The 25,914-nt window shown below is 37.2% G+C and overlaps 2 protein-coding genes across 2 annotated transcripts in view; one reads left to right on the top strand and one right to left on the bottom strand.

The window, feature by feature from the left end:
* Window positions 1-13,706, bottom strand: part of LOC107750617 (cGMP-inhibited 3',5'-cyclic phosphodiesterase B-like) — a 54,845-nt gene extending 41,139 nt beyond the window's left edge. Inside the window, exon 1 of the mRNA XM_016566106.1 lies at window positions 11,962-13,706. Within this exon, the coding sequence (XP_016421592.1) occupies window positions 11,962-12,855 (894 nt within the window). The 5' untranslated portion in view covers window positions 12,856-13,706. The remainder of the gene's footprint in view (window positions 1-11,961) is intronic.
* Window positions 13,707-15,803: 2,097 nt separating this feature from the next.
* copb1 (COPI coat complex subunit beta 1) lies at window positions 15,804-25,303 on the top strand. Its single transcript, XM_016565981.1, has 22 exons — window positions 15,804-15,916; window positions 16,632-16,776; window positions 17,413-17,642; window positions 17,744-17,913; window positions 17,987-18,101; window positions 18,198-18,290; window positions 19,280-19,417; window positions 19,517-19,636; window positions 19,724-19,831; window positions 20,592-20,738; window positions 20,965-21,110; window positions 21,293-21,389; window positions 22,027-22,187; window positions 22,268-22,388; window positions 22,476-22,703; window positions 22,896-23,075; window positions 23,791-23,935; window positions 24,023-24,142; window positions 24,238-24,383; window positions 24,492-24,581; window positions 24,668-24,823; window positions 24,965-25,303. The coding sequence occupies exons 2-22, from the start codon at window positions 16,686-16,688 to the stop codon at window positions 25,022-25,024; spliced, it is 2,862 nt and encodes a 953-aa protein (XP_016421467.1). The 5' UTR covers window positions 15,804-15,916; window positions 16,632-16,685; the 3' UTR covers window positions 25,025-25,303.
* Window positions 25,304-25,914: the final 611 nt, after the last annotated feature.

The raw sequence follows: 25,914 nt of genomic DNA, 5'->3' as shown, positions 1-25,914 counted from the left end.
AGGAGGCGGGCTTTCATTTGATACAAGCACTTGCTTATCATTGCTCTTTTGTCAGTTTTGATTGCTTCCATTGTCCTCATTTGCAAGTCGCTTTGGATAAAAGTGTCTGCTAAATGTCTAAATGTAAATGTAAATGATGTAGAGAATTAAGAAAAAAAGTCAAGATTCTGAGAAAAAATGCAAAAAACTGACTTCTGATTTTTTTTTTTCAGAATTGCGAAATATAAACTCAGAATTGCAAGAAAAAAGTCAGAATTGCTAGATTAAAAAGTCCTAAACGGACATCTATATCCTAACAAATGCCATGCTGTGTATATTGTTTTACATATACTAACACAAATATAATATGTGGTATATATACTGGCATGCAATTTGCATTTTTTTCCTTTCTCTTCAAGCACCGTTATATTTCTCTTTGACGTCTTTTGAGAAAAAACTACAATCAACAATCGAAGCTCACTTGTCTGTTTCTTAGAGGTCTCTATTCATTAACCTGGTGGGGAACAGTGTGTGTGCGTCATACGTGGCAGTTTGGGTGGGCCACGATTCTGATTTAATCTAGCGCAGCGACACCACCACCACCGGAGCGTGTGTCTGTGCGAGAGCTCACTAAAGTAACGAGTCTTCTGTGCTAATGGCCACGTGATTCCCACAGACGCCTATCACACTCTTCATTAAGCCACATGCTTGAGTGGCCTTCTTATCTCCCATGACAGCTCACGTCATTCATAACACACACATGAGCAAGTACACAAAGCCCTAAAGAGACATACACAGACTCACACCTCTCAGGGTTTAACAGACAGTACTTTTATGCCTCATTACTTACATTTACGATGTTGTTTTTCTATAAACTTACAAGAAATTTTAGTCATGTACCAATAAGAATGTCAATGTGTAACTATGTGGACAGACCTGAAAGACATTCACTAAATGCTAAATTAAAAAAAAAAGTAGTCTTTTTAAGCAGAGACATTTAAATTTTATATTTTTATGTTTTAATAATTATTACATTATATATTGTTTAATATTTTATTTGCTAACAAAACCTGCATTGTACACAAACGCACTTTAATTGTAAAATTAATTTCAAGAGTAAACTAACATTGATCACTTTAAAAAAATGCAGCAGTCCCTGCTTTAAATGTCAGTTTTAAAATTTGAACCATACACAAAGACAAAAAAAATCTGACAGGATCAGAGCACAACTGCAAAAATAATTATAAAAAAGGCTAGCAAAATGCAATTTCTAAACCTATTAAAACATTGCAAAACATCTGCCTTTAACCATTTCATCTGTTGAAAAGAAGGACTTCCTGAGCAGCATAAACAAAGTCAAGAAAATTCAGGACAGGGCTCACGCGAACGCCGGCACTGAAGTCAAGGCCCTTCTTTTGACACTAATGATTGACTTTTCCCCTCCTGTGAAATGCGACTGACGTCATCATAGCTGAAACGCAAAACAGGGGTGGGGGGAGGGGGGCCGGTGGAACGGCTACATTTTATTAGCATTACATTTTCACAGTGAAAACTTTTAATAGAAAAGGAAATGTTTGGAATATTTAGGTCAGTTCTTCCAGGAGTTCAGGTTTCTGCACTGTAGTGAGTAACAGCGTTTCATAGTTTTGCCCTCTTTCAGTGGGGTTCGCTCTCAGCAGCTAAACACACAGACCTTCCTCTGTAGCCACCACTGACGTCAGCAGTCACCTAGCAACAGTCTTTTGGTGTAAAAGCAGCAGTGCTGACACTGTTTTCAAATAAGACAGAAACGGAGTGAGGGAGAGAGAGAGAGAGAGAGAGAGAGAGAGGGAGAGACAGATGGTCAAAGTAAGAAAGAAAGAGGCAAAAAGGAGGAAAAAGGAGAGCAGCGACGCTTTTAAGATACTTGTGTTTCAATGGCATAATGTATTGCCACAGTAATTTAATGCTTCCTCAAACACACACATATATGGAGCTTTATATTTTTAGGAAAAAATCTGGTCGATTTGATTTAGCTAATACTTGCCGTGTCTTCACAGAATAATGTACACACTTGGAACATTAAAATAAAATTATGCCTCCCACACACACACACTTAAAAATAAATGAAATACTAAACATAATAATACTTGTTTCCAAAATTAAGTATTCATCCTGGAAATTACAGTACTTAAAAAAAAGAATTAAAAAAAAAGCTTAAAATGATTTCGATTTATTTTTAGAGAATTGTGTATTTATTACAGTATTTTTAATAAAGCTCTCAAATTTGAATTGTCAAGTGTAACAACTCAAGTAATAAATAAATAAACAAATAAAATCTTGCATGCCTTTCATTCTCATGCCATGGAAATCAAAGAGCCAAAGCCAAGTTACAATCAGGATCTTTACGTAAATTGGACACAGGCTTCCCGAGCTCAGTAACTCACCCATGAACTCTACATTCGACCCACAATTCCCTCCTCCCCGTCGGACCTGACCATGTGTTCGTCCCCCCGCAGCCGGCCAAGCGAACAAACAGCCTTTTCAAATGCTGGACACATACAAGGATCAACAAGCTCCTTGTGGACTTAAGAGCTACTAGGCCACCTTAAATGTTTGAGTGTCTGGGAACCTTATGGTGCAATAAACCTTTCCCGATAAGCCATGCAGAAAATCCCTGGGCCTACTTAAAACCAATGAGATGTGCTGAGTGTGTGGCTATTATAAAGAAGGAAGGTGTGCCAGACGTCCCCTGTTTTGACCCGCGGGTCTCCTAGCCCGCTTTCGACCCCGTCCGCAAAGGGAAGGTGTGAACCGTCACTTCAGCACATCCAGGAAAAGCCACTTATCTCTCTACTGTTTCCATTAATGTCCCCAAAACATGGAGACACAAAGCACTGCATGGATACGGTGAGCGAGAGCACGCGCACACACACACACGGCTGTGGAGAGAGAGTGAGAAAGGCCAGATAAGAAGCTGGGGAAATGAGGAACAGCCAGTGTACAATTTGACAAGAGTTTGGCTCGGACAGCTTGTCCTCAAATATCCCTTGTGTGCTAAATTAATAAGATTTATCAATGTTAATCATGTCAATCACATGTAATGTATTAAAGAAACCACTGCTGAACTTGTCTGAAAAAATACAGCAACTGGATGGGACATCAAGACAAATTAATAGAAATGATGCACACGTGGTCAAGGCCGTAACAAGAAGAAAAAAAAGAAAATGTAGTATTCAAAAAAAAATTTTGAAAATGTGTTTAATAAAAAGTAACAGACCGTGTTAGTAAACCTGACTAACACCAACACTTCAGCGCTTTAAGCAACCGCTGCAGCTCAGCTCGGCTCAGCCAGCATGAAAAACTAAAGAGCTGCAAGCTAATTGCTGGTGATCATGACGCAAACGGTTTCCAAGGTAACCGAGTTTTGGAGTAGCCGCTCCAGCATTTCCTCATCTGTTTGCACTCACACCAGCAGGCTGACAATGCACTCGCTGCATCCTGTTTCAGTCTGCAGACTCTGTTAACCCCTTCCTCCTTAACCTGGAGAACTGCTGCGCGCTACAGTAATTACTCACGCCACAGGTGCTGTTAGGATCGTGTCGGGTGGAAGTCTGGGAAGAAAAGAAAATAAGAGGGGTTTTCGGGAAGTAACAGAGAGGAACGGCTGGTTTTATGTTGCGGTTCTTTGTGTCTACCTTCAAATGCAACAGACAACTTACGAACTGAGAGAGATGCAAAGAATGCAACTGAAAGCGTCGTCAAGCATTGAAATATTCCAGCTTGGCCCGGTTCCTGGCACAACAGAACACATTTATCTACTGCTCCCCTCATAAAGAGCACATTTCACATTAAAACCAGCCGAACACATTATTAGATAATCTAACACCATTACATCGTGAATGCACTGCAAATCTAGCTGAGACAAAATAAAGTGCAATTTTTGTAATAGTTTAACTATATCAGTTCATTATTGTTTGAACTAAAAATTCTATAGAAAAAAATGATTTTTAAAAATAAACATCATTCGGGAAGTTCCTTGTTTAATGATGTTAATTTCATAACAATAATAATAGTAGTAATTTGATTAGTATTTAATAAGAGATTACGGCTTAAAGATCATTCCTCACTGTCGTCTATCCCCTGCTCCTCATTTTAAATTTGCGACTTGGGTCGGATTTGGGAGAGGATTTGCGTAACCAGTGTTAACAGATACAACACACATAACCACCAATTTATACATGCTGCAAAAGGAAGGCAGTCACTCAGAAAAACAGCAGAACTTAATCCTAAAATGTGTTTTAAATTTCCACATTTCAAGATTATCCCCTTCTTTCCAACATATACACACACACACCAGTCCATTCAGAGAATGAGACCAAAACCTCACTCGCACTCCAATAATGGAAATAGATCACAGCGCTTCATCTCACACATAATAGGGCCAAGCCTCCCCATTCTCTTTTCACTTGTTTTAAAAGGCATTCTCAGAGATTCACGCCCTGTTTCACGTCACTTCATCTTTTTCATTTATGACTACGAACTACGAATGACATTTTTGAAACGCATTGATGTCATTGTTTTTCAAGCTGTAATTTTCATTTAAAGAGAAATATTAATATTGAAACTATCAGACCTCTACGAGAAAACACACACACACACACAATGGTTTGTCATGTCTCCGAGTTGCTCGGTATGGACGGAGTGTTCTCTACTCTGATCATGCCGTTGAGGAGGCAGTCAGTAAATTGTACATGGCAATAAGTAAAACTTGGCCTTTTTTTTCTGTAGACATACTCTCATACGTCACCACTTAGTGACGTCAATGTTATATCATTCCACATGGCATTAGTGCAGGAGAACGTGACAGCTGAGAGGAGCTCCACTCCACTGTTCCACCGCCTCACACACACACATGCACCTTTTCTCTCTCTCTCGCTCGCTCTCTTTGCTTTATATTTAAGGGTTGCTTAGAGGCATTGCTTGCCACTATATGACTACAAATACAACTGTGTATAACATGTCTGGGGATGAATTTTAATTACTAAAAGAATTAGTCATTTCATTACTAAATTAAAGAATTTTTCTGTTGCACTCAGATTTTTTTGTGTGCACTTACTAAAGGGATACAAGATGAAAATAAAAACAAAAATAATTTAATTTGATAATTTTACATAATTTGACAATTTGAAAAAGACAATACTGCTGACTGTACTTACAATAACGCCACGCTATCTGTGTGACAGCCTTTGTCTCTTACTATTTTAAGTCCTCTGTATTATTACAGTAAAGCACAGTAACAGCTGATGTTTCAAAAGTCTCAATGAGACGTTAAGACTGTGGCACAACATTGTTGCACAGACCATGGCAGAAGGCCATGTAATACCACACAGGCTTTATTCCTTAAATACACACACACACGCTTCATGTTGATGAGTGATTGCAAATGCTCCTGCTTAATCCAAAATAAAATGTAGAGACTGAATCAGAGCTTGAAGAGCTCCAGCTCTCACAGATAAACACACTAGCACCATATTCAGCAGAAGAGAACATTTCAATATATTAAACTTAACAACTAATGGGTGAAGAATCAACTTTGCCAAAGCAAGGTAGAAAAACATTTAAATAAGATTTGTGTGTAACAAGGCCTTTATACCTAATGAAAAGATGCACTTATGCGCTTGCTCCCTTCTTTTTTTTTTTGAGTAGCTTACATAAACCGATGTTCGGATGATGATGTTTTACTGTGAATCTCCGCACGCACTTTCACCTCACTGACACCTCGTCAGCGGGAAAATATAAATCCCTCTCATCAAGTCCAATGAATTATGAATTGTCAGTCTCACTGTTCTTTCATAGATACATAATATGGAGCGCCTTCCAAATGTGCCACATGCATTGCTGGGGATTCCCGGCCCAGGACATCTCCCACATTCAGGCATCTCATTCGCAAAAGTGATCTATTCATTTTCAACTAAGGGAAATTATTGTGAGCACACATGGCCTCTCTCTGGCATTTGCATTCACACACACAATCACGGGCCAGTAACATGCCGTCAATTCATTCAAATCATTACAATGATTCTCCTGACAAACCACTTTCACACACAAAAAAATAGAAATCATTTTCACACAAATAAGTGATTTAAATGTGCAATTTTGAAGTAGAAAGACTAAAAAAATATTATCTTTTCTTAAAAAACTCCAATAATCTTTGTTGTATTTACAAGTAATTTCTTACAGTGTATATAACTAAAGTCTTAGAATTTAAATTCTTAGTTCAATGAAGAAAGATATTCCCTAAGAAAACAATGCAATGTTTTGTTCAGTTTTCATTCATACCATTGCAATGATTTGAATATAAAATACACACTGTGAAATTCCCATAAATTTCCAATTTCAATAAAACAACAGCAGTTTCTCAGCAGAGTGCACTATAATAGAAACACTGTCACAATCAGCAGTAAGCTGTTAAACAAACTGTATTTCATCAAATAAACATTGGTCAGTTTGTAGAGTTTGAAAGATGCAGGCCCGTGTGACAGCATTTTAACCTTTCGTGACTTCAGCATTACTTATGTACGTCTAAACCTTCTGGGCCCTCGCTTATTGTTGACGTGTTGAAAAAGATTAGCTGAAACCTTACCCAAACACAATATATTAAACCTCCCAGAAGCTGGCAAAACTGAAAATAGCTATGAGCCAAGTAGTGATTGTTCTCATTCTCTTCGCTTTCATGAGGTCACGAACATCACGAAATACCCAAAACTCTCTACAAACCCATATGGCAAAACACCCCAGAGACAAACAACCACTGCCAACTTCACAGCTTCCATATCAACATGAGCCACTAATAGCACATGACCAAGCTACATTCCAATCGCAAGCTATCTGAATCATTCTGATAGCAACGAAAAACGAAAAATTACACAGTGTGTTTTCTGCAAAAAAAAAATGTAATGTTTATAACTGATATTTTATAATAATATATTTTATAATATGTGATCAACTGTCATCAATTATGACACATCATGTAAATATTCATTCTTTTTTACTTTAATACTGCAGTACCCTTTTTCAACAGCAAATGTCAGCGCTGTTCATCAGTTTACATATAATTTTGCCGTCATACAATAATTACACTTTATTATTATTATTAGTAGGGCTGTAAAATCGATTAAACGCTTCCAAAATAAAAGTATGTATGTACACACACACACATATATATATATATATATATATATATATATATATATATATATATATATGAAACGCATACTTTTATATTGGAAGCAATTAATCAATTTTACAGTCCTAACACACAGTTTACGCCATTGACTAGTGAACTGGATGGGCTCTGTCAACTACTATACAGTGTGATACGCAACGATAATAATGACAATAATTTTTAAAAATGCAAAAAATTTCAAACAAATGCCACAAAAAGCACCATTACTCAGCTGGTTAAGACAGTTCTGCCTTATAGTAAGGAAATCAGGCAGTCATTATCACAAAACAAACCCTGCTAGGGTGATCAGGATCCTGAAGCAGAGGGGTCTCGTATCACACCTTATTAAATAAATAAATATGTTGGCATCAAATGCTGATTCAATATTTTTATTTAACTTGTAGATTATCTTGCATTAACATTCAGCCTAGCTAAATGACAATACATCCATATAGCAACAATATCACATTTGAAGGGCTAAATATTTCCTTCGTGTCTCTTTTGGGACTAGCATGTATTTTAGTCAGAGAATATTTATATTGAAAATATAAGATTCCGTAGTTGGAGTTAGTGCTTTGAGACATTACATGGCACCAACTAGCTTGAGTTGACATGAAAAACAAGAGTCCACAAAGTGACGAAACATGAAAGCAGCACCCATATGTTACCATGGGCAACAGTGAAATATCCAGCTTAGCTGCTCTGTGCCACAACTGACCAATAACTGACCACACCAGTGATGCTGCTCATTATGGTTTTTGCTCGATGTTGATCTACACACGCACATATTAATTCAAGGCTGTAAGCATTACGGTTGTTATGCTGACTGCTGCATTTTCATGAACTGTATTTCGACATGTACGTAACTGACCAGCTTACAATGTGATTAAAGTGCAAACAGATTATGCGACACAATTGGCTGGTCATGTTGGGTTTCTCTGTGCAATTTCTTCAATAGCTCAGCTTTTCTTTCACCATGCCCTTTATCAGTACAGTATAACTAAGATGTCCGACAACATAGAGAAGACTCCATGGAATGGACCTAAAAATGTCCAGTGTCTTTTATCTCTCTTCAACGCATCCACTGTTTACCCTTAATGATAAACAAATTAGAATGATCACATTCAATAAACAATATATATTAAATCATCAGTCTGAAATGTTAAAATAAAAACATGCACACTTATTTGCATTCTGTTTGCAACTGCTCAAACTTCTTCATAGTTTAGTACTGCCTTGTATTTGTATCAACAGAAAAAAAAGCAAAAAACAAATTAATTATGTATTTTTCTGGATTTTGGAAATAGAATTTTAAATAGAAATGTATTATGCAATACATCCTGATTAACCAGTACTTTTTTTGGCCTTAACAAAAACAGATTCTTTCCAATGCGTGATCCAATAAAACAACCACAACTTCACCTTATCTGCAAATAACTGCTTCTTTTTGTATATATTGTGTGTGTGTGTGTGTGTGTGTGTGTTCTGGTCATAACTGGAGGGGTTAAATTTAATTCTAACTCTAAAATATATGATAATGTATAAAACAAACCATGTAAGGTTTGTAACAAACTTCTATGTAAGAAAAAAAAAACACAAAAAGGAACAAGACATTGTTCGCTGCTCGGCCCCTAGCATCTCTACAATATAATCACCGCTCCATGTGCTATATATATATATATATAAACAGCTTATTTTGTTGTGTACACAAAAAATATTGTTTTATGCAGATCAACTTCACTCAGAGTATAATACATTTACTAGAGTTGCGTATATTTTTACTAAAAGTTATATAAAGTTAAATATCCATGTTAAATTAGAGAATATTAATGCTAATATAATGCATTCCTTAAAATTAAGCCCAAGCAGCACTTTGGGAGAAGAAAAAAAAAGCTGTTCACGAGGTCTATCTAAACAGGATTGTGTGAGAGTATGAATAAAAGAAAAAAGCTTAACTATCAAAAACAGTCAGAGAGAATCAGAATGAGAAACTTGTGTCTCTCGTATCATATCATGACTCAAACTGAGAAAAAGTTGCACAAAAACACCTATTGAAAATTCAGTGTACAACAACTCTACTTCAATAAATAACTAGGCTAAATAAAAATGAGCACACACATAGACATCAGTGTTCAATGTGCAACTTCAAAGTGAACTTCTCCAGCTCCCTTTTGATAAGATGAGGGCACAAATTTTATTGCATAAAATTATACAGAGTAGGATGCATTTAAAAAAAATGCATTAATGGGGTAAATATTTAATGGATTGATGATAGAATTATTTGTTGTTTTATGCATTATGAAAGCTCTCATCACTTCAACGTCAAATGCAAAAAAAGTAAAATTTAAATATATTTGTCTCAATAAGCACTAACTGCCGCAATTCAAACTAGGATAAGATGGAGTTCATACATAGCAAATTCCATTTACTTTCTTTCTAACAAGGAACAAGACATTGTTCGCTGCTCGGCCCCTAGCATCTCTACAATATAATCACCGCTCCATGTGCTATGTTAAATGTGACTGGGCTTTGTTATGATTATCAACTGATTTAAAGATCCAAGCCACATAAACATCTCAAACAGCCTGGCTACCTCATATAGTGGTCCATCTTAAAAGCGCCATAATCCTGCCATCAGTTCTAAACACAGCTCAGGCTGTGACGAACATTGGGCTGAAAATGCAATGAATCACAGGTGGCTTGAAGAGAGGACTGGAGCCGTTTCTCACTGTGTGCAAGTGAAAAAGTCATAAGGCCATACGTGAGACACAGCACTGACTGGAACAACATGCAAAAAAAAATACTTGCACACACATTAAGACTCTGTCATGGGAGAAAAACTACATAGCGCCAGTAACATAAAATAATAAATAAATGTACAATATTATGACACAGCAACGAGTTTATCAGCAGAACAAATTAGGCTAAACCTGTTTACTTCAGATTGCCCATGACGTTTTTTCACAACTGATAATGACTGATAATAACACACTTTCAAGGTCTGTACAAGGAGAATGTGAAAAAAGTATATATGCAGATAAAAACTGATATTTGATATTTTGTTTCCAGGTGTCCTTACAGATCCCATGTGAGGGAGAACTGATGCTACTGCTCAGTAAGAACAGGTGCTTGCAGGTCAAAATAACGTCTGAAACTGGTCATACTGAAACCTCAATTCATGAGCGTGACTGGAACAGTGCACTCATTCAAAGCACACTCAAATCACTTGAAGCACAAAGTGAATGGCCTTATGTGCAAGCAAGTAGAGAAGGAACTAAACTCTTTATGATTAGTGTGAAAACATGCATAGCTAATTCCAAATTTAGTTGAATTATATTTTTGTAATTTACTGAAATGCTGCATTTATGCATGTGCAGAAACAAGTCAGGATGACTACATGAAAACCCAGCACTATGAGACAGTATATTTACTTTGCCACACAGGTTTGATGACCTTGAATTTAGTGTTTAAACATGACCCTTTACCCTTGGCTGGGGCTGACTTTTTGGGCAATGTGGGCTTGACGTAAAAAAAAAAATCAAACAACTGCAAGCACCATATCCTACTCAATGAACTAACAAAGTTACTTAAAGATAACAAACTGCATGTGTCTAAAAAGTTAAATAAACAGTCTGCTGATTTTCCATTATCTCACACACACAACATAAACCAAAAACTTTTGTTAAAACTTTTCACTTAACACTAGAACGCAAAAGAAGAGCCAATCAAAGGAAAACATTTAAAATATACTTATATACTCTACTTACGGCTCAGACACTGGGACAAGCGCTGCCCCACTTTTCAAGTGTTTGAATCAATGATTAATAGTGTAAGTTTTGTTTCACTTTATTATGAGAAGTGCTGTAAACTGGATAACGTGTTGTGGGTGAAAAGTAAATGTTTTCCTGTAGTACTTAGAAAAGGCAATAAGGAAATATTACTATGATTCTACTAAACAAACAGACATTTCATTAAATGTGTTTTTGTAACTTGTAAAAAAGGATCAAAAATATTTTACAGGACACATCTTCATCTATAAAATAAAACTGTATCAGACTACTGGACCAACAAAGGAGATATAACCCAAAACTTCACACAGGCCTAAAAGCAATTTCGATCCATTTGAAACATCCCGAATATGCTCTGTGTTCACTCTAAAATACCAAACAAAGTTCAACTGAAATGTTTAGCAAATAAAGGAAAGTTCTAAATACTACATTTGGGAACTAGGCAACAGGTGACTGGCCCAACATTAAGACCTGGCCCAACAACAGTGTATAATACTATCACATTTACTATATAAACTGTGGATGATTGCTGTATAAGGAATGTGATGTTGTGGTGTAGTGTGGGGTATCAGCAGTGTGTTTAGGATGGCAATGTACACTCTAAAAAAATAAAGGGTGTTTTCGCAGAAATGCCATAGAAGAACCGTTTTTTGGTTCTCCAAAGAACCTTTCAGTGAAGCGCTCTTAAAAAAAACATTTTTCTTAATGTGAAGAAAATTTTAAACCTTTTTCCCACTATAAATAACTTTTTGTTGAATAGAAAAGTTCCATGGATATTAACAGTTCTTGATGGAACTACATATGCAAATAAAGAACCTTTATTTTTATATGTGTATGTGGCCTTTTGGAGTGTCAGAAGTGTGCGTGTGTGTATCAGGAGACAGGAGTATGATGATTTATTTGTGATGGGTTTTATAGTGCATTTGAGGAATGTGATGGCATATATCAACCGGTAACTGAGTTGACCGACTGCTGAACAGCCCCTACCTGTTCTCTGGATATACAGGGCAGAGAAGGTCTGCGGGGCATCTTACAACTTCCATAATAACTGCTGGACGTCTCTCCCAAAGAAACACAGCTGGACCTTCTCCTGGGTCTGATGACGGGAACTTTCTCCTCCGCGTTAGGAATCCTGCCGGCCGTCTCCCTCGGTGGGTAATAGTGATCGAAACAGAGCGCCAGCAGAGAGCCGGAGACCCCCGCCGTACACGCCAGCACCGGCCTGAGGAACGGAGACAGGCAGCCGAGGCTGGTGAAGGACAGCAGCCACACCAGGCTGGCGAAGACCAGGATCAGGACGCTGTGCTTGAGTTTGAGAGTGGGGATGAGAGTGAGCAGACCCACGCAGCCCAGCACAAACAGCAACCTGCCCATCATTTGCATCTGATGGTGCTCCTCTCCCCACTGCAACAAGCGCAAGACCATCAAATCCCCCAAGTAGCATGATGCTGGTAAGGACAAAAGCCAACATCTGCTGCTTTCCCTCTTCGTCCGCCTCAGGTAGAGGGTGAGGAAGAAATACGCGCAGCCGATGCTGAATAAAGGACTGATGGACTGGGAGAAATCAAAGAGGAAAGTCCGCAGCTCCGAGACGCCGTGTTCACTCTGAAAGCTCCTAGAAATGAAGCAGGAGAGCACCAGGACTGCCAGCGCTCCCACGTAGAGAGCCGAGCCGCGGAATAGTTTGGACTTGAGGATATCCTCATTGCAAAACCTACAGACGTTGAATAAAAAGCCCCTCGGATGGTCTTGTTTTAACGGAGTGACGCAGCTCTTCACATAGCCGTTCCTGAAGCTCTCCGCGTTGTTTGCATTGCCAACAACACCATCGTGCTGTCTGATTTTACTGTGCAAAACCTCTCCTTCCTCCCGCACAGCCATGTTGTCCTCCTTCGGTGCTCTTTAAACTTTCATTGCTCCGAGATAAATCCTCCGCGTGTCAACGTTTCACTACATGACGGCAAACGCGCTCCATGGTCACTCAAACGTGCTCAGGCATTTTGGCCAGGAGGAAAAGAGGCTGAAATGTTGTTGTTTTTTAGCAGACTCGAGCTCTATGTCGCCGTCTAGGTGCGACAATTTGTAACAATGACTAGAGCGCGAGAGACAGAGACGCAGCCAAACCGCGCCGCCTTCAATTTATGTCTGTATCTTTAATTTCTAGTCATTTTTTCCTAGCCTTAATGTGGTGCTTGAACAATACTAAAGAATGTTGAAGTATAGGCTATCTATATGTGGAAAATATATAACAATGCATATGTGTATCCTATGTGTGAGTGAGTGAGTGTATATAATTAGAAACTTTGGAGTGGTGTGTATCTATAGGCTACATACGTTGTCTTTATTGTTTGTTTATATCTACGATTGTAGCATATGATTGAGCTAAGTCACTAATCAGTCACGTAAATAGGCTAGTGTTGACTGTCTATCTTCTACGTTTTCGGCAACAATGAGACAATAGGCCCTTATGGTTTCAATGCATAAGCGCCACAAGAGGTCACTAACATTGACATTATGCTACAGCTGAGTTGTCAACTGTTTCTTACCAATGATGGGGATCCTGAGTCTTAGCAGGGCGAGGAACCCCCTAATATTATTGTGTTTTATTTATAACACTGTAGCCTATAATATCTCATCATTATTACATTATGCTAATTTTCTCAGTGAACTTTGCATTCTTTACAATGTCCTCTATAAAAGCAAAAATCAACCAAAGATGATATCACCAAATACCAACCAAATTTGTGTCTGTGACTGTTAACGTTAGCTAATGCACTGTGAACATGAAGAATTGTATTTTTTATTAAGTAACATTAAAGGATTAACATGTTAGCTAATGCCTTAACTGATGTGTTAGCCAAGTAGTGTTTAAAAATAGGCTATATGAAGAGTTATTTTGCAAAAACAGATAGCTCATTTAACAGTTTTCAAAAATCATGTTTTTTCATTGTGCATTCCAATTAATCTCAATCAAACTGCAGTTGGGTTATTTTGATTAAGTAAAAATAAAATACAGCTGACTAAAACAATAAAAACATGATAACATAATAAAAAACATTTATATATTTTTGCAAATAAACTCTTCATATATTTTTAGAGAAATCTCTCTTATTGCAAATCGATCTGTCCACAGACCCCTGCAGTACCTTTAAGAAAATTTTGTTAGTGTATTATATCATATTCTTTTTGAGCATTATTTTAATTCAAGGTTACAACTTGAAGACTTTTGTAACATTCAGTGATAATACTGACGCTTTTATTTGATTAACTAACTGATTTAGAGATTATAAGACAGGTAATATAAAGTAGAAAATAAGATTGGCCCATGATCCTTTTGTCTTTGCTCAGTCAACACCTTTTCCCTTTCCTAAAACAAATGTTATAAAGAGGGAAAGTCCCTCCGATGCCAATGCTTTAGGTAAAAAGAACCTGTATTCTGAACAAAGTTGTGGTGTTTCCTTTGAAGCGTGAACACAAAGAATGTTTTTTTAATGGTCTTAAGATGACTCACATTTGTAAAAAGATCCAGATATCGAAGTTTATGAAAATGTAATATATTTATTCCATATTGAGAACAATTTATGCACTTGGCTGGAAAATTGGTTTGAAATTGTGGTTCTTGTATTATGGTTCATTTATGATCTCAAATGCTGGAGACTAATGCTGGCTCCATAATGCATTGAAATGGACCTCATTTATACTTCTGTGCTGCAATCCCCATAGCTATCTTAAGAGCTTTTCCATGATTCCAACTGCACAAGTAAAGTGGTTGAGTAGACAAGTCAATAAAACCACCAGTCATTCTCATGTGAGGATCATGTACACTAATGTATCTTCCAAGCTTTTATGGAACTGGTAATGTCTATAGAAATATAGACATATATCCTGTTCGGCAGGGGGCCATGATATTATATGCATAAACAAATGTATATGTGCTACACTTTAAAAAAGTCAAAAAATACTGTGTTAATTTGAGGGTATGAAGGTCTTTATTGATTTTTACAGGTTTTTTCCCCTGTATTTTGAATTACATATTATACTGTATTGTGTTTTGTTACAGGACATGTCTATAAACTGAATGGGAAAAAAAGCCCTGGCAGAAAATTACCAGTACTTTTTCCATTTTTCCACAGATTTTATTCTTACAGTGTACCTTAATAAAATATAAGTTATATATAAGTTATATTTATAACATATATAACATATAACAGAGGTATATGGGCATTAGAACAATACAAGAAATTCTTCTTTAAATCTCTTTAAATTTGATTAAATTCAAAATGTATATTAATTTTCTCAAAAATTTTGCATTGTAAATATGAATATAATATATAACATTCAATAGTCCAATATTATTCCAATTGTAAAAATATTTCTATTTTCCATTCCATTCCATTTTCGTTTCAATTTTAGTTAAAGGTATAGTCATTTTAAATATGTCTATAGTTTTTAGCAGTTATTTTAGTACATCAAGATAAGGTAAAAAACTAGCTGAAATGAAATATATTTAGGTTTTTATATTTTATTTTTATTTATTTTTATGGTTTTAGTTTTAGTTAACTATAAAAACGTCTTTTCACACCAATAAATATACAAAGAGCGTGTGTTATTTTCCCTTATCTTGACTAAAACAGGGGAATTTCTTCTTCTTCTTCTTCTTTTGGTGTTTTAAGGCGGATGGCAAACAAACCACAGGGAAATTTAAGTGTAATATTCCAGTATACACAAGCACAACACAATCACAAACACATACACAACTCCAGTCTACTTTGCAACAAACTTTCGCGTTTGCGTAACGCGCCGTGCGGTTTGATCCTTCTGGCTCGCTGTAGTATTGATGTGGCCAAGTCAGTCAGGCTCCACGTCATTCGGAAGGATCAGAATCTCTCCAGACACGGATGCGCACACAGAAGAAGAGAGAGACCTTAGACCTGTTTGAAAGGTAATAAATTGGCAGCTTTACTAAAGAGCACATAAATAAAAGACAAATTTGTTGTTATTTTGAGCTGCTTCGAGCACGGAAGCGCTGGTCGTCTGTGTTTGGTTTGGTCGCAAACTGTTAGCGTGCTAGCTGCTACTGTAGCAGTGATATCGAATGATCACGCAATCAAAAATATAACTGTATAACCTTAAGTCCGTTATCAAGATGTATTATCAAACAGCAGTGGGGATATTAATACGCTATTTATTTATAATAACTGCACAACATGGTGCAAATTGGTCTTCTGCCACGGCTGGTAAACTAGCTGCTAATTCAATGAATACTGTGCGGCCGCAGACCTTGAGACTTCTGACGGGATATTGATATAAAAATTCTTGTTAACAGAGGAGACCCTGAAATCACCTAAAATTCATGTAGTTATACATATACCGTGGAAGTTCTTTGAAGTGCTTTGGAATGGCACGTAAATACAAGGTGCGTGGATATGGTAATCATTTAAAGGTGCGACCTGTGTTTTTGATAATAACAAACAGTTTTACTAATGAAAACAAACAATTTATATTAATTTATATAGTGCTTTGAGCTAGTGGTCTGGTCACTTTATGCATATGCATGAACATAAAACTACCAAACAATATACCTCATACCGATAGCGTTGTCATATATTTGACTATTCATTTGAACTTTTAGTGATGTGTTGTAACCTGTGTTTCAGGAAAACTCATTCTCTCTGAGTGGAGTCTCCTGAAGAGAAAAAAGAGCTGACATCATGACAGCCGCGGAGAATGTGTGTTACACACTCATCAATGTCACCAATGACTCTGAACCACCATCAGAAGTCAGCTTGAAAACTGATTTAGGTAATATTCATGTGGGGTAGTTTATTAAATAAAATTACATTTATTAAATGTACATTTATATTAACGTGCAATGCATGCCATTTTAAAAGTTTGGGTTTGGTAAGATTTTTCAAAAGTTTTTGAAAGAAGTCCCTTATGTTCACTAGGGTTGCATATATTTGATCAAAATGCAGTAAAATAATTATTATAATCAAATATTATTACAATTTAATTTTCTACATATATTTAAAATGTCATTTATTCTTGTGATGGCAAAGCTGAATTGTCATGAGCCCCATTGCTCCAGTCTTCAGAGTCACATGAGCTTCAGAAATCATTCTAATATGCTGATTTGGTGCTCAAAAACATTTATTATTTTTTAGCACACTTGAAAACACTTGTGCTGCTGTTTAGTGAAAACTCTCTTTTTTCAGGATTTTTATTTTTTTTGTATGAAAGTTCAAAAGAACAGCATTTATTTGAAATAGAAATCTTTTATAACACTGTACAAGTCTTTGCTGTCACTTTTGATCAATTTAATGTGTCTTTACTGAATAAAAGTTCTAATTTCGTTTTAAAACAATTTTACTGACCCCAAATGTTCGAAAGGTAGTAAACGTGTGTAACAGTTTTCCTCTTTTATTTTTGTCAAAACAGAAAAGGGGGAAATCAAAGCCAAGACAGAGGCTTTGAAAAAGGTCATCATCATGATCCTGAATGGAGAGAAACTTCCAGGCCTATTAATGACCATTATTCGGTTTGTGCTGCCTCTTCAGGACCACACAATTAAGAAACTATTACTAGTTTTTTGGGAAATTGTTCCCAAAACTACTCCTGATGGCAAACTTCTTCAGGAGATGATCTTGGTCTGTGATGCCTACAGGAAGGTAGGCATGAAATATGCAACTTAATGTTTATTGTTTATTGTAAAGAGGTATATTGTGTGTATTTCTTTGTTCAAATATGCCATCTGTGTTATGCATCATAGGATCTCCAGCATCCCAATGAGTTCATCCGTGGCTCCACCCTGCGCTTCCTGTGCAAGCTGAAGGAATCTGAGCTGCTGGAGCCCCTCATGCCAGCGATCCGTGCCTGTCTGGAGCATCGTCACAGCTATGTACGCCGCAATGCAGTCCTGGCCATCTACACTATCTACAGGTGTGTTGATGGACATTTGTGTGACGGAGCGAGAAACAAACATCAAAGACATTTCTTTTTCTTTTTTTTTAAGGAACTTTGAGCACCTGATCCCAGACGCTCCTGAGTTGATTCATGATTTTCTTGTAAATGAGAAAGACGCAAGCTGCAAGAGAAATGCTTTTATGATGCTGATTCATGCAGATCAGGTACATAGTCTTATTATAGTTTTACAAGTTATATTTTTAGTACAAGAATGTGAATCTCATGAAACTACGTCCCTATTCTTCTAATAATTATTGCAGGAAAGAGCTCTGGACTACCTTAGCACCTGTATTGATCAGGTGCATACTTTCGGAGACATTCTACAGCTTGTTATCGTGGAACTGATTTATAAGGCGAGTTGTTTATTCACAATACTATTCACAGTACTATCTATCTTCTATCTTCACAAGTCATTCTTGTTTAACCCTCAGAGACCCAGCATAGTAGAACTGCAACTTCAGTATAAACCAATTAAATAATACTTAACTCTGACTAAATATGGGTAAAAACAATGCATAACAGTAGCTGACACTCTGAAATTGATCTCAACAACAGTTTTTTTGGGAAAATATTTGCCCATTAACTGCCACAGCTTGTAGTCTCACAAAATGACACCAGCTAGCTGACACAATTCTTAGTAGGTTTGGAACATCTAATTACAAAGCAAGTATTTGACATCAGGTTTTTATTTATTTTACTTCTATATGTCTAGTGATGGGAAAGGCTTTGACAAGGCTTATGCCCAGAGTATACAATCAAATAAATCATATTTAATATAAAAAAATAAATGCTTGGATGTGAATATTTATTACAGTGTTTAAACTGTCAGTTTAAACTTCATTTACACACAACTTTCACCACTTTATCCTTACATTTTGTACTGTAGGGGTGGGATTTTACAACCCTAAGTGTCCATTAATTTCACAATTTAGTTTGTTTATATATATATATATATATATATATATATAAATAAAGGCTTCTTAAAAAAACGTTTATGGGTATTTCTTATTTGTTGGAACATTTTATTATTATTATTATTTTATTTTTAAGTGTTTAGTTTAGGGCTGTCAAGCCCCTGAAAGACATTTAAGAACGATTAAAGTGGTCCAAGTCCACAAGTTTTTTGCTATTTTATGCTATATTGTTTATCTTTTAGCCAACGTCAAATCATCAATTTCTATTTTGGATGTACTATTTTATTACAGAAATGCTGTCTTCAACAGCACAGTTATCCCTCTTGTTCAATCAAATTCTAAGCTCTTCAGCTTTACGCACACTACATACTGCCAGATGGTCTTAAACGCATTCTCAGTGTCTATTTTACATTCTTACATTTGTTTAGGTCTGCCATGCCAACCCCACAGAGAGAGCTCGTTTCATCCGTTGTATCTACAACCTGCTGCAGTCATCCAGTCCTGCTGTAAAATATGAAGCAGCTGGAACTCTGGTTACTCTGTCCAGCGCTCCCACTGCCATCAAGGTACAGCATCTAACTCCACAGTTGTTCTCATATACTTTTTCTGCATGGTGGTAAATGGAAGTTGAATGGCATTGTTTGCATGTTCTTTTTGTGTTTCAGGCTGCTGCTCAGTGCTACATTGATCTGATCATTAAAGAGAGTGACAACAACGTTAAGCTCATTGTTCTGGACCGACTGATCGAGCTGAAGGATCATCCTACACATGAGCGTGTGCTGCAGGTACACATGAGTGCATCACCTCGTTTGGAGACATTCATTCCACAAATGAAACCTAGCAGTAAGCTTGTTGCTGTGTCTTATACATAGGACCTTGTGATGGATATTCTGAGGGTTTTGACCACTCCTGATCTTGAGGTCCGCAAGAAGACCCTACAGCTGGCCCTGGATCTGGTGTCATCCCGCAATGTAGAAGAGGTGTGTGTCAATACCTTCCATTTTAAAGGATTGTTCACCCAAAAACTAACATTATCATCATTTATTCATGTCGTTACAAACCTTTGATATGCTTTTTTTTAAAAGGGGAACACAAAAGAAAAAATGTCGAAAAATGTATTGGCCTCTCTTTTCCATGTAATAAAGGGGACATTTACAGGGACTTTAAACGGCCAAAAAGGCACTATAAAAGTAGTCCATCTGAGTGGGGTGGGGTGGGGTGGTCACACTGCACATTTAGTTCTGTGGACTTCCATTCATATGCATGCAAATGTGGAAGACCGGAAACTCAAGCTCATGCAAAGAAGATTCACATTTTTATACATTCCGAAGTTCAGGAAACTTCTGTTTGTTATTTTTAAGTTTGAAATAAAAGGTGCCACAGAGCATGATGTTATATCAAGTGTGAAGAAATTTCGCATTTTTTAAAGTCTAGTGTGATCACTGATTTATGTGCCATATTCTAGTGTTTTTATATTTACAATTACAATTTTGGAGCTTGACATCCTGGATCCCTATTTATTCTCTCATTATATGTAAAAACTAAACAAAATGAAAGTTTTTCATGCAGTGGTAAATAATTACTATATAATAGGGCTGGGCAAAAAATCGAATTCGATTTTTTTTTTTACTGACGAGATTCGCATGAAAATCGCATTCGATTTTTTGCACAGCCCTACTATTTAATGTCAAATAATCTTTCTGATTCAAGCAAAGGACCTGAATTGTTCTTTTTTGACAGCTGGTTATAGTGCTAAAGAAAGAAGTCATCAAAACCAACAATGTGACTGAGCATGAGGACACAGACAAGTACAGGCAGCTGCTTGTTCGCACTCTCCACTCCTGTAGCGTGCGCTTCCCTGACATGGCAGCCAACGTCATCCCTGTGGTACGGCTGTTGAGTGAACACTCTGACCTCTTTTTATGCATTTCAGCTGTTTCAAAACATTCATTACTAGCAACAGAATTGAAGTTGCACACTTCACCAGATCGCTGGATCATTGAACGTTTACTGTTAATACATCTAGCCCTTTTAGATGTTCTCATGATTAACAAACTCACTGTTCTCATCTTTGCTCTTAAATGTACTATTTGTGTTTTGTGTGTGGCCACAGCTGATGGAGTTCCTGAGTGACACTAACGAGGCGGCAGCAGCCGACGTGCTGGAGTTTGTGCGTGAGGCGATTCAGAGGTTTGACAACCTTAGACCTCTCATCATTGAGAAGATGCTAGAGGTCTTTCACGCTATCAAGACGGTCAAGTAAGAAATGCTGCTTAACTGCTTCATTAGAAGTTTGATAAATCCAATTGCGTAAATCATCTGTATTAAAAATTAATTGGTCTATTATTCTGGACTGCTTAATAGTACTTGGACTCGATTGGGGTTATAAAAGGGATCATGATGCATTGCAGTGATTTTAAACAAGGACTTTTCTGTTGCAGGATTTACAGAGGAGCTCTGTGGATTTTGGGTGAATATTGCAGCACTAAAGAAGACATCCAGAGTGTCATGACAGAAGTCCGCAGATCTTTGGGAGAGGTCTGTAGGGCAGCAGTTCATATTGCTTTGTTAAATTCAGGGCTCATCATTAACACCTGTCTGGAACAAGCAGCAAATTAACACCGTTAACATTAGTAAACATATTAAGTTGAATGAAATTGAGTCAAAGGCTTTAGGGTTCAATAGTGTTGTATTGGAAAATAAAAATGATGGTACTTCTCATGTTTCTGGAAATTTCACAAATGTGATTTCCAGGCCTGGAAAATTCTTGAAAATTAATGATATCTTAAAAGATCACGGACAGTTCTGTAGTCAATATAAAAGTGAGAAAAACTTTCTTTGGCTAGGGACTATTATAACGAATAACGAGTGTGATCACTGTAAAATTATTTTTCAAAACTAAAGATGACTTTAAAAGTCATAGACGAGTTAATTTGTCAAAAGTGTGGGAGCCCTGAATGCAACATTATTTCTTCTACTAATAATATGTATAATAGTAATATATTAAAATATGCAGGTTTGCAGAAAAGTTCACAGTAGTGTATAATACACATATAAAACAACTAAAGTGTTCTAAAATATACAAAAAATGTGATAAGCATTCTTTATTAATGTTACTACTCCTTACAGTGCTCTCAAACATTTGTTTTAAATTAAGATCTTTCTTTTTATTCAGATCCCTATTGTGGAAAATGAGTTGAAAAAGGAGGCTGGAGAGGTGAAACCTGAGGAGGAGGTGACTGCAGCTCCAGCTCCTAAGCTGGTGACAGAAATGGGCACTTACGTCACTCAGAGTGCCCTGAGCACCTCCAGACCATCCAAAAAAGAAGAGGATAGGTGATTATCCCCCCCCTTACTGATACATTATGGAGATTATCCTCCGTATTACATTTCTAAATTATCCCTTTATTCTGTAGGCCTCCTCTGAGGGGTTTCCTGATGGATGGAGACTTTTACGTTGCTGCCTCATTGGCCACCACCCTCACCAAAGTGGCCTTGCGCTATGTTGCCCTTGCCGAGGACAAAAAAAGGCAAAATGTAAGTTCATTTTAAAACAGTGACTAAACTCTAATTATTCATGTGTCTATTTGTGGTGGAATAAATGTTTTTTTTTTCTGCCTTTAGTCATTTGTTGCTGAGGCTATGCTGATCATGGCCACTGTGCTCCATCTTGGCAAGTCATCTCTACCCAAGAAGCCCATCACAGATGACGATGTGGACCGGATCTCACTGTGCCTCAAGGTCCTGTCCGAGTGCTCGCCCCTCATGAATGACATCTTTAACAAGGAATGCCGCAGATCTCTGTCCCACATGCTCGCTGTCAGACTGGAGGAGGAGAAACTGTCTCAGAAGGTAAGCACGTTTCTGCATCGCTTCCTGGTAGTTAGTGAAATCAGAAACCTAATAATATAATTATAGTATTGTTATATCCATGCGAAGATATAGACAAACATATTGTCAGATCTTGTCTTACAGATTAAAAGATGATCATTGCTCATTTATTTGTGACCATTATATTTAATCGTGGTGTTATTTGTCCCCCAGAAAGAGTCGGAGAAGCGCAGCGTAACGGTTCAGGCAGATGATCCGATCTCCTTCATGCAGCTGACCGCTAAGAATGAGATGACATCCAAAGAGGATCAGTTTCAGCTCAGTCTGCTGGCTGCTATGGGCAATACTCAGAGGAAAGAAGCCGCAGACCCTCTGGCCTCCAAACTTAATAAGGTGTTTGGAAGATTTTATATGGATCGGTTTGAATCCGTACAAGCCATATTTTTATGATGATGACGACTAGTTGCAAAGCTTAAACATAATTGGAAAGGTTGCTTGTAGTTTGTCATCTTTGACCACCAGAGGGCATGTTGGTTCAACTGATGGAAATTGTTAATGCCTCACATCAGGCAGGAGTACAAATGAACTCATCATCCTCATTTGAAATGTGAGCTTCTGGTCTTTTTAATTTTTGTGCATTTGTCTATAAGTTAGATTACCATGACTAGTGGTTCTCAATCTTTTTGAATCTAAGGCCCCCCTTTGTCCGTATTTGACAGTATTTGAAGGCCCTCTTCCCTTATAGATGTAATGAAGGTTTTTTTTTAAATTTAAAATAATGACATTTTGAAAGTTTTAAGAGCTAAATGTTCTTAAAAAATCTTATTCTATTTAAAAAATAAATGTATATGACTTCTCCAGGTCTAGAAATATCCATTTTAAACTTAGTCTACCTTAAGAGCTGTAAGAACCCTGGGTTTTTTTTATTTTTTTTTTTAATAAAGTTAAAAAAAAAGAATTTTTAGCTTATTTTTATTATTATTTTTCTTTTTAGCTAGATTTTTCTTATTTTAAGTAATTTTAAGTTATCTTAAGGCCCCCTATTGGCCCTCGGCCACCTGGTTGAAAACCATTGTCCCGGACTGAGCTGTCTCATGTTTTCTTCCAGGTCACCCAGTTAACTGGTTTCTCAGATCCAGTGTACGCAGAAGCTTATGTCCATGTCAATCAGTATGACATTGTCCTGGATGTCCTGGTTGTTAATCAGACTAGCGACACCCTACAGAACTGTACCCTGGAGCTGGCAACACTTGGTACAAGTTGTTCCTTTGATCCTTAAAAAAAAACTCTATTGTATGTGTTTGGTGCATGTTTTACTGAACATGTTCTTCAATCTCCAGGTGATCTTAAATTGGTTGAGAAACCATCTCCTCTTACATTGGCTCCTCACGACTTTGCCAACATAAAAGCCAATGTGAAAGTAGCCTCCACGGAGAATGGCATCATATTTGGAAACATAGGTTTGTGGAGCTGTCCTTATTCATACCTGTACCAGTTTTTGTTGTTGAGGAGGGACCTGGAATCACTTTAATAAACAAAACCGCCTGTTTTGCAGTATATGACGTATCAGGAGCAGCCAGTGACAGGAACTGCGTAGTCCTCAGCGACATTCACATTGATATCATGGACTACATTCAGCCGGCCTCCTGCACAGACGCAGAGTTCAGACAGATGTGGGCTGAATTTGAGTGGGAAAATAAGGCAAGTCTTGGGTGTCTGGCGATTCCTTTTTGCAGATAATGGCTATGTTAATCTCCATTTTGTGAGAGGGAATGTCTGGAATTTGTTCTGTGTTTTGTTTCCACACAGGTTACCGTCAACACCAACATCACAGATCTGAACGACTACCTTCAACACATTCTTAAATCTACCAACATGAAGTGCTTGACCCCTGAGAAGGTACAGTACCCACTCGATGAGAACAGTAAATGCCTCTGTGACGTTATAATTTCATTCATATCTCATGTTTTGCTTTTGTAACTCAGACCCTGTCCGGCATCTGTGGCTTTATGGCAGCAAATCTATATGCCCGCTCTATATTTGGGGAGGATGCCCTTGCAAACGTCAGCATTGAAAAGCCAATCCACATTGGACCTGATGCCCCAGTCAATGGCCATATTCGCATCCGAGCCAAAAGCCAGGTGAATTTGGATTATGTATAGTCATTTGTCTATTTTAATGGTCAGTTACAAAGTCATAATTATTTTTTTTACAACAGTCAGTTCTTGAATTTGCCTGTGTAGTTTATGCATGATTGATAATGCCTCTTTGTTTTTTAATAGGGCATGGCTTTGAGTCTGGGTGACAAAATCAACCTCTCTCAGAAGAGGACCGCCGCATAAATTTCAGAGACTGAGGCCATTGAGTGAAAGGGCGAGATTTGACTAAAAAGCGCTATGGTTACTCCAATGTCTTGTCTTTTTTTTCTCTAGCGCTGCTTTTGTGTCTCTCCAGACTACCGTACACATGCAGTGCTCTGTGGCCAAGATCTAAGCTCTTCAAACTATGTCTAAAGGGGATCATTTTGACATTTTCTACCAACACGAATCTTCCTAACTGCTCTAAAAGGGATTGACCCAGTGTTAATCTGTAATCTGTTTCAATAAACATTGCACACCATATATCACGAAAGCGTTTGTATTCTCTTGTTAACGAATAGTGTTACAACAGCCCTTTTTTATGAATTGGGTCGCTTGTAAGTAGTCAAGAACAGTCCTGCCCTCAAACCACAGTTAACACAACAAAGGATGTGTTCTCTTGAAGAAAACCTTCTGGAATTTTGATATTTTGTTATGGTCTCCTGCCTCTTAGATGACTTAGGCTCATAAGACTTGTGGTCAGTCATAACTTTCATGTCTGCGTAGTGTATAATAATATTAAGGACAAAGGCGTCAAGGCTGTGGCCTTGCCCCGAGTAGATTTGGCCTTATAAGGAGGCACATTCGTTTTCAAGTGAATAAACGCTACAGTTTAAAGTGCAATAAAAACAATAACATTGTGAAGTATTATCATTTAAAATAACTTTACTATTTTAAAATATTTTAAAATGTAATTGTGATGGCACAGCTGAATTTTGAGCAGCCATTACTCCAGTCTTCAGTGGCATAGAATCTAATATGTGGATTTGAAGCTCAAGAAATATTTCTTCTTATATTATTATCATCGTTAAAAATAGTTGAGCTGCTTAATATTTTGGGGGAACTCGTGATTAATTTTTTTTAACTGAGGAACA

This window comes from Sinocyclocheilus rhinocerous, unplaced genomic scaffold (genome assembly GCF_001515625.1).
Source record: "Sinocyclocheilus rhinocerous isolate Xijiao unplaced genomic scaffold, SAMN03320098_v1.1 scaffold19, whole genome shotgun sequence".
NCBI lineage: Eukaryota > Metazoa > Chordata > Actinopteri > Cypriniformes > Cyprinidae > Sinocyclocheilus > Sinocyclocheilus rhinocerous.
The sequence above is the reverse complement of the archived record's forward strand: the minus strand, read 5'-3'. Positions and strand labels throughout refer to the sequence as shown.

Excerpts from the sequence above, each read along its gene's own strand:
- copb1 (XM_016565981.1), top strand. The coding sequence starts at position 16,686 with ATGACAGCCGCGGAGAATGTGTGTTACACACTCATCAATGTCACCAAT. Across the intron at positions 22,188-22,267 it reads TCCAAAAAAGAAGAGGATAG|GCCTCCTCTGAGGGGTTTCC; the intron begins GTGATTATCCCC and ends TTTATTCTGTAG. Across the intron at positions 24,824-24,964 it reads GCATCCGAGCCAAAAGCCAG|GGCATGGCTTTGAGTCTGGG; the intron begins GTGAATTTGGAT and ends GTTTTTTAATAG.